General features: G+C 40.7%; 1 protein-coding gene across 7 annotated transcripts in view; it reads left to right on the top strand.

Annotated features, from left to right (window-relative positions):
- The window catches only part of LOC123982389 (probable E3 ubiquitin-protein ligase HERC1), a 61,436-nt gene that overhangs the window by 46,029 nt on the left and 6,507 nt on the right, over positions 1-8,900 (top strand). For 3 of the 7 annotated variants that reach the window (XM_046067886.1, XM_046067888.1, XM_046067890.1), the window contains exons 50-67: positions 805-970; positions 1,062-1,311; positions 1,736-1,946; positions 2,070-2,344; positions 2,690-2,817; positions 3,242-3,369; positions 3,823-4,050; positions 4,884-5,011; positions 5,179-5,378; positions 5,581-5,695; positions 5,946-6,077; positions 6,188-6,286; positions 6,816-6,989; positions 7,082-7,366; positions 7,507-7,572; positions 7,750-7,875; positions 7,965-8,103; positions 8,323-8,504. In XM_046067886.1, the coding sequence (XP_045923842.1) occupies positions 805-970; positions 1,062-1,311; positions 1,736-1,946; positions 2,070-2,344; positions 2,690-2,817; positions 3,242-3,369; positions 3,823-4,050; positions 4,884-5,011; positions 5,179-5,378; positions 5,581-5,695; positions 5,946-6,077; positions 6,188-6,286; positions 6,816-6,989; positions 7,082-7,366; positions 7,507-7,572; positions 7,750-7,875; positions 7,965-8,103; positions 8,323-8,504 (3,032 nt within the window). The remainder of the gene's footprint in view (positions 1-804; positions 971-1,061; positions 1,312-1,735; positions 1,947-2,069; positions 2,345-2,689; positions 2,818-3,241; positions 3,370-3,822; positions 4,051-4,883; positions 5,012-5,178; positions 5,379-5,580; positions 5,696-5,945; positions 6,078-6,187; positions 6,287-6,815; positions 6,990-7,081; positions 7,367-7,506; positions 7,573-7,749; positions 7,876-7,964; positions 8,104-8,322; positions 8,505-8,900) is intronic. The other 4 variants (XM_046067887.1, XM_046067891.1, XM_046067884.1 and 1 more) reach the window with 2 other exon arrangements.

The raw sequence follows: 8,900 nt of genomic DNA on the forward strand, positions 1-8,900 counted from the left end.
CTAGTAACATATTTTGTTCAGGAAAATGTTTGTAGTTAAAACTGAATCCTAGAAGTCAACACAAATGAAAATGATATCCTTTTAACATGTGTCATATTTATGATATATAGAGTTTAATGTGGCGGAAAAGTCTTTTCTGTAACATAATGTTCTTGATGTAAAAAACACAACAAACCTTTGCACCAGTCGCGTTGTCTCCACATGCTACCCTTTAAGACAGTTACTGAAGGATTTTTTAAGTTTTTAAGACAAAACGTACCAGATTTTCGAGTCACCTTTTATGCAGATCTACCCCGAGTCTAGGACAGTGTGACACCACAACCAACCACCCATGACCACAATTAAAATTCTGTTATCTGCACGCATCTAAATATTAAATTGCCGGCCATATTAAGTCGACATCGCTCAGTAACTCTCTGTCCTCTTGTTCATGTTGCAATGCATGTTTCTGTAACTTTATCTCTGATGAAAGATTTAGCCCACTTGTAACACACACCTACATTCCGTCTGTGCTTGTTGGCAGCAGGAGAATCCAACCACAGCCAAAAGTACTGCAGCATAGTTACTCATCACTCATTTATTCTAACTGGCCATCTGACGCACACATACAATACTCCCAGATGTCCCCAGTTGACGTTTTTGCATGCCCACACCAAATGGATAAGATCACAAATGAATAAATGAAAACAGTGACTCTTGACAATATCTGCCATTAAAAATGTGAGTTTAGCAAGATCAGGGATTTGTCTCTATTATTATTATTATTATTATTATTATTATTTTGATATGTGTTTTCCTCTCCAGGGAATGCCCTTGTTGAGATGAAAACTTCTTTGAGCCTTGGACAGCAGGCAGTATCACTGAGGGACTCTCATGATAGACTAAAAGCTTTAAGAAGAGTCACCTCCACAGCCCAGATTCTGCTAGCTTACAACATGGTAATGAGAGCACTGTCTCAGACTGTCTCCAGGTATGTTTGTCCAGAATATAGTCTTGTTGACATATTTTTCTCTCACCAATTTATGGTGCTTGAAGAGTCTTCTTTCATGTCCCTCTCTCAGTGCATCAGTGTGCAGCCAGTCTAACGGATTAGAGTCCTTGGGTCTGGCCGATATCCGTATCCTGGTTCGTTTAATGACTCTAGCAGCAGGGGGCAGGGCTCACACCTGTGTGGACAGACAGCCAGGTGTGAAGGGGCTGGCGACAGAGCGCAACAACTCCACCTGCCTCAGCTTCCTTTCTACAGCCATCGGCAGTGTGGTGTCCCACAGCTCTAGTGCTTACAGACAGCTAGTGGAGATATGCACTCAGGTCAGTTTTCGTTAGTCTATCCACTAATTATAAAATACTGTATAGCTAATAACAGTACTAGGGCTGTGTAACCACAGTAACTATATCAGTTCTATATAAAAAAAAAAAGTGTCACATTTCTTAATGATGACAATAGATGTATTTTTTTCATCTGTAAATTACACTTCCTTTTTTGGGCTGGCTTGCTTTTACGAATTTGTATGTGATCAATTTAAGATTGTGGACTGGACTTAGTAAAGGATTCACAATTTTAGTAATTAATAGATTTGGTTTATTGTCCAGCCCTACTAATTTTAAATGACGACCCATTCAAACCTGATATCCTTTTTTTTTTTTTTTTTTTTTAAAGGATTATTGATGTAACTGCTAGCAAACAGATAGAAATTCTAAAAATGTAATAGTGTCTTAATATTTCTACCTGTAGGACCTAATGGCAGCAGCTACAGGGGTCATCAGTGACCCGCAGCAGAGAGGTTACCTCAACTCCAGCCTAACAGCTGCAGGCAGCGGAGCCCAGGAACACAAGGACTACAATGAGCAGATGCCCCCTACATTCCTAGTCACACAAAGTCTGGTGTCCCTGCTCACTGAAAAGGGTGTTCACTGTTACAGCCTAGATAGGACTGAACACGACGGTGAGAGACAGTAGTTTAATTAAGTAGTTGTAATGTGTAATTATTTATTACAGAGTTTTGAAATCTATTTTGATTTTGTTAATCATAGTAGCTCTCCTCTGCACATGTGTGTGTTTGACCTAGATACAGGAAACCAAGGGGTGTCTTCCTCGTCCTTGCCTCCTTCCCCTTTACCCCTGAGTGCCAGAGTAGGCCCCCTGGAGCTGGCTAATGCTTTGGCAGCATGTGTCCTGTCTGCCAGGCTGACCTGTAAACACCGCCAGTGGGCAGCGCAGCAGCTGGTCCTGGCTTTGGCTGCCACAGGAAGGGACAGTCCTAATCGGCCCCAAACATACAGTGACCTGGCTGGCGACTTGCGCAAATGTCCTCTCAAGAGGCTGGAAGGGCATTACAACAAGGTGAGTCACACTCACAATGTTTACCTGCTTTTCCTTTGTTTTCACAACAGGATGAGATGTTTTATTGGTTTGTTTTTTAGACAAAAATCTTCTTAGAGACTAATAAAGCCAGGGCCATCCATTATCCCTATAAACAATGTGTCTGTTCATTTCAACTCCAAAACATTATACTTAAGCTTGAGAAAATGAAGAATTACTGTGCACAGGACTTATGCAGTCAGAAATGAGAAATAATGCCTGTAAAACATCCGCCAAGCGATTATTTTAGTGGTATATGAAAGTCTCTGTGGACCTGGGTATAACTTGGCCCCTGGCAATTTCATACATTATCTCTGTTGTGTTCAGGTGACCAGCTGTTCCTGGAACAGTGAGCAGAGTTTGCTAGCTACATGCTCTCAGGATAAGGTGGTGCAACTATGGAGCATCAACCAGAGCACTGTGGAGTTACAGACCACCTTCTCCTGCATTACCAGGTGATGTCTGCTATGGTGTCATGCTAATTTTCAGAGAATATGTATTCATATTTATACCAGTGAATTTAAGTTATTTCAGATAACATGGACCGACATTTATGTGTTAGGTGCCTGAACTTGCTGCTGCTGTAGTTAATTGTTTGGCATCAGGCCTGCTGTGCTGTAGCTTGTAACAACTTTTTACAACTTATAATGTAAGTTGAGATCTTTGTAGATGATATGACTACTGGCTATTGTGTATAATGCAAGGTTGTTGGGCTAGTAACACAAATAACATTTTGCTTTAATTATTGCAATGCAAGTTAATGACGAGTTTCTGGGTTTTTGTAGACATTTCTGAATATCTTACAGAGGGGTTGGTATGCTGTCACAGAACTGAAGTTACTTGTAGTTGTAATCTTTTCCATCTTCTGACTCTCTTCAGTAAGACAGACAGATCAAGCAGTGAGAGGGCCGGTAGATGTCATCACATGTCTCCTGTATACTGGAGTACAGGGGGAAACTTTTTGGCTGCCCCTGAGAACAAACACATCAACATCATGAACATCAGAGGTGAATCTGGGTTTTTTTGTCTCTCTTACTAGTGTATAGTGTATTTTTAATTTCATCACTACTATGAAAACTAAAATTAGTTTTGTTGATTATTTCTGTTTAACGGAGCTTCAGTTATCATCACCTTGTCCAAAGTGAGCTTTGGCCTAGCAGCAGTGGAAAGTGGTACATCACAAAGCGAAGTTCGGCCTTAAAGACATGTTTTCCTACACATAAATACTATACTTTGAATAATATTTTTTGTCTGATACGTTTTTATCACAAAAAGTGATTTTAAAAATGATTACATTTACATCTCCTTCCTCATTCAAATCCCGTCCCTATGAATATGCAAACATATTTCATTTCAAAAACTACAAGACACAAGATGTGTCCTTTTTCACTATATGTGCACTAGAGGCTTCACGTTTCCAACATCACACGTACAAATAGAATTTTTCTGTATCTTTACAGGATCTCATTGTCACGTGGAGGCTCAGTTGTCTCGGGTCACAGCCCTCTGCTGGGCTCAGGCCTTGAGCTTGTGGGTTCTTGACCAGCCAGCGGCCTGTAAGAACCGACATGCTGAGAACCTGTTGGTGGGACGACTGGATGGCTCCCTTTGCTGGCTCCAGGTCACAATTCAGGAGATGGACCTGCATGTAAAGAGCACCGAACTCACCCACTGCCACAGGAAAGAGGGTGAGGAGACTGCCACCCACACACAGTTACTGTTTAAAACCACGTAACCTAACAGAATAAAAATATTTTTCATGACACATACTACCAGCTATAACTGCTCACTACAAATTCAAATCTATTATGGGCTTTTGCATTAAGATGGTGACATAGAAAAAAGATATACAATTTAATATTTTCAATTATACCTTTTATTATATTTAATGTTTTCACTGTCAACTAATTTGTCCATTATCTACTAAAACTAAAAAAGATGGACATTGGGAATGGACATTTCTGGGTTCATAAAATTTTTGAAGTTTGGTACACTTCTTTAGACCTAAAGGAATTTATATATTGGGAAATACACTTATTCACTTTCTTGCAGAGATTTAGGTGAGAAGATCCATACCACTCGTGTGGTAAATATAAAGCTACAACCAACAGGTGATTAGCTTAGCATACAGTCTGGAACAGCTAGCCCTACCAGCATCTTGAAAGATGCCTTATTAACACGTTTTATCTTGTATGTTTGATCAGTACATAAACAGAAATGTTAAAACATGAAAACAAGCTGCAGTTTTACATGCTAGAAATATTTCTTGGCCGAACGCAGTGACTTCCTGGAGTTCCTTTTAGGTTTGGACAATGCCTGGCTAGCTGATGCCTTCTGCTTTCAGTCCATCTCTTTTCAGTATGCTATTATAAACTGGCCGCTTGCTGTAGCTTCATATTTAGTGAACAGACATAGTATCGATCTTCTTATCTAATTCTGGGCAAGAAAGCATGTAAAAGTCTATTTTTCAAAATGTCGAATTATTCGTTTTACGAGACTGATCTCCTCTGATTTGTCCTAGCTCCCCAGTGTGTCGCCTGGCACACTGAGGACAAGCCTTTTGCAGTGGGCTATCCCAATGGAAAGATCCTTTTGGCCACAACTGAGACCTATGAGAATGAGCAGCCGGTAGTGCTGTCTGTCTTCCAGGTTTGTTTGCAAAAGGCACTCCACACTCGTTGTATGCTGCAGAGCATTAAAAAAAAAAGCAATTGTATGTACTTTCCACCCAATTCAATCAACATGTGACTTTGTCCTCTTCACATTGTGACAGAATTTACAAAAAATGCTTTCCCTCTTATTACTCCACTCTACAGGACAGCGTGAGTTCTTTAAAATGGGACCCCACAGGACACTTGCTGCTCTGTTTGGGGAGGTCAGAGGTAGTGAAGATACTGGGACGCTTTGGTGGCACCTGGGTGACCCTCCACTCCCTCATTCACACCAGCACTGTTAACATTGCAGAATGGTGCCCACTTCCTGGCAGAGCACCAGATCCCAGGCTCATGATGGCTGTGTGCGTTTACATAACTAATTTTCCTTTCTTTCTCTGTTGAATATTTTCTTAACATTACCCTTAACCTAACTGCAAAAACAATAACAATGTGACTGTACAAAGAAAGTGAAGGAGGATTGCTGTAATCTGATCTACCAACATTATTTCAAATTCCTTTATTCATATGTCATAGATTCTGATTTATTTCTCCATGTTTCTCTAGTGGTTGTCAGAATGGCTCTGTGCATGTCTGGACACTGCCCCAAGGTGGTGCTGTTGTATCTTTGCCCAACATATTGAACAGTCCCACGCAGCAGGATAAAAGCAGTGATGTCAAGGTCAGTTTAGATCTGCTATTGGAACTCCTTTGCTCATTTGTAGCCCTGATTCAAGAAAAATCTTGACATTTTGGTATAATAACATCTTATCAGGATTTTATGTGCCAGTTATTCATTTGGTTTGATCTGTATGCTGTAAAGCCCCCTGCGGCTAATTTGTGATTTGTGATAATGGACTGATTTGACTTGTTTGCAACAGTCGCCTCTGATTTTAGCTCATGTAATCATCCAGTTCTGTTTCTTTTCACAGCAGGAGAGTGCAAAGTGTGTGTTTGTACTTCATGGCCACATTACAGCAGTGAAGTCCCTTTCGTTTTGCTCCAGTGGACTGGCTCTGGTCTCTGGAGGGATAGGGGGACTGCTTAACATCTGGTCCTTACAGGTCAGAAAACAACATTTACTGTTATTGTACTTTAAAAATTATTCTAACGTAAATCTGGCAGAAGTCTAATTTCAGAGTTTTAATCCTCTGCTTCTCTGTGCATCTTGCAGGATGGTTCAGTCTCACAGACAGTTACAGGTTTAGGTTCAGTCGTCAGTACTACCTGGATACCAAACTTGGGTGTAGCTGCCTGCTTTGGGAGGTCAAAGGTAATTTGGATTATTAATAACTTCAATTTCTATCCAACATTAAAGGAATAGCTTTACACACAAGGAAATACATTTGTTTGTTTACATGCTGAGAGTTAGAAAAATAGACAAATACAATTCTCATTTCTGTACATTCAGTATGAACCTGCCAGCACAAATACTGGGAGCAGGGAGAAGCAGTTAACTTAACATTTTTACACATCAGGTTTTGTATGGACTAAACAAAGAATATGTAATGTGCTAATTAGTGAGCTTTAGAGGTGCTAGAAGAGGGATTTTAGCTTTGGAACGAGCCAGGCTAGCTGTTCTCCTCAGTTTTCAGTTTCTATGCTAAGCTAAGGAAATCAGCATATTTCCCAAATTGAACTACTCATTTAGCCAGAATATCACAGTGCTTTTCCTAATACTATTCTATACTAACATCTCAGTTCAGTTTTTTACTATAGAAAAAAAGTGCAGTCATTTTTGAAAATGCAACATTTTCTTGTTGTCACTTTACACTTCTGTTCTGTCACTGTTTCCTTCCCAGGATGTTTTGCTGATATGCTGCACCCCTGACTGGATCAGTCAAAATCATGTGCTAGCTTCCTGTCGTATGGTCCTCAGGAACCAGAACATCATGGGTCTAAATCGGGCCCCTTGTTTGGCTGTCTTCTTGGAGAGGCTGCCCTTGCTGTTGCAGGAGCAATACAGCTATGAGCGGGTCATTACTGAGACTATGTTTTAAAGTTACTTTTGTTTTGTTTTGTGAGCCTCAGCTGAGATGTGATCTTTGAATTTCTTCTCTTAATGCAGAGCCATGTGGCAGCCGGTGACCAGCTAGTCCACAGTGCCTTCCTGCAGAGCCTGGCCTCTTTGACTGTTGGTTTGTCCCTAGAAAGACACCTGTGCTGTTACCCACGCCCCCCGCATCACAACAGTGATGATGCCCACTCCTGCCCGTCAGAGTGGAGCTGGCTCGCCACTTACGCCACTACTGTCCGCAGTGCTGAGGCCATTGCCAGCGGTACTGCCTTCCCAGAATCCTTCATTGTTTCAGAGTTTCAGGAGGTGGAAGACGCTGAAATCACCAAGGCACTGGTGAGTGGTGACAATTCTCTTTGTGCTATTGTTTGTGTAAGAAATGGTTGGATATGTTTCAGGAATTTGAATTGACTGAAATATACATAAATATGTTTCCTTAATGTAGGCATATATTGAGACACTTCTCTGTCTTCTAGGACAACAGTAAGTGGAGCTTCAGGATGGATGAACAGCTGATGTCGTGGGCCACCACCAGACCAGAGGTAACAGTTTAGCCATCTTGAATCAGCACACCTTTTTAAAAACAATTTCTAAGCTAATAAATAAATAAAGATACATTCTGCATCCTCCTGTTTACACAATGAGATTTTTTTATATTTTCTTTTAGCTGGAGAGTGTTGACTGATTGTAATTTGTATTTCACCTACTGTGTTTCTTAGGACTGGCAACAAGGGGGAAAGAGTGAGGTGTACTTGTGGGGGAACGGACGTTACGGACAGTTAGCAGGAATGGGAACCAACCTCATGATGCCTACTCTTGCACCCTCTCTGTTACAGACACAACAGGTAGTAACTTTTTCACTGAGGACACAGACTCTGTCCTTGACGGCTACTGTGTTCTCATTTTTCTTTCCCTTTTTTTCATTGTCATTCAGGTTGTGTGTGGACAGAACTGTACCTTCCTGGTCCAGTCCAATGGGACGGTACTAGCTGTAGGAGAAGGACAATATGGCAGACTGGGTCAGGGGAATTCTGATGACCTCTATGTCCCCACTATTATCTCTGCTTTTCAAGGTACAATATTCATCCAGGGACTAAGTCTGAGCTGTTTGTTGTTGTTTTTGGATGTTCTTGCCTCAAACAATGTTTTTCCATAACAGAAAGGAACCAAAATAACAATTTTCGTTGCAGTATTACATTTTAATATTCTACTTAGGTCTAATTGTTGTTTATTTTTCTCCTCGTTCTTATTTTTAGAAATTGAGCTTCACTGACAGTTTGATTAATGTGCAGGGTATGTGGTGACTCAGCTGGTGACGTCCTGTGGCTCCGACGGACACTCCTTGGCCCTGACTGAGACCGGGGAGGTGTTCAGTTGGGGAGATGGAGATTTCGGAAAACTGGGCCATGGCAACAGTGAAAGGCAGAGAAGACCCAAACAGATAGAGGCCTTACAGGGAGAAGATGTCATTCAGGTAGAGATAAATCTACCTTGAACTCCCGTGGGATAGCTTTGTGCTTTCATGCTGTATTGTTGGAAGCATTATGAAAGTTATAGTAGTTATATAGTATAGTATAGTATAGTATAGTTATACTGCTTCACACATGAACCTTCATTCCTTTAAAATATTTCTATAGGAAGGCTGCTTGATTGACATTGGCATCTGTCTCGCTTTTTTTCTTGATTTGGTTTTTCAATATGTTCAATGTTCAGTTATGAATGTATTTTAGTCTAACTTTTTGTCATTGTGTTCAGTTCATAAAGGTTTAGCTTCAATTTGATCCAGTTATCAACAGTGTGTCTTATAAACGTGGCTTCTGTATTGAGCGTGAAGAGAAGAGTCTGCTGTTTCAACATGCAACATGTTAAA

The sequence above is a fragment of the Micropterus dolomieu genome, linkage group LG13, assembly GCF_021292245.1.
Source record: "Micropterus dolomieu isolate WLL.071019.BEF.003 ecotype Adirondacks linkage group LG13, ASM2129224v1, whole genome shotgun sequence".
Taxonomy (NCBI): domain Eukaryota; kingdom Metazoa; phylum Chordata; class Actinopteri; order Centrarchiformes; family Centrarchidae; genus Micropterus; species Micropterus dolomieu.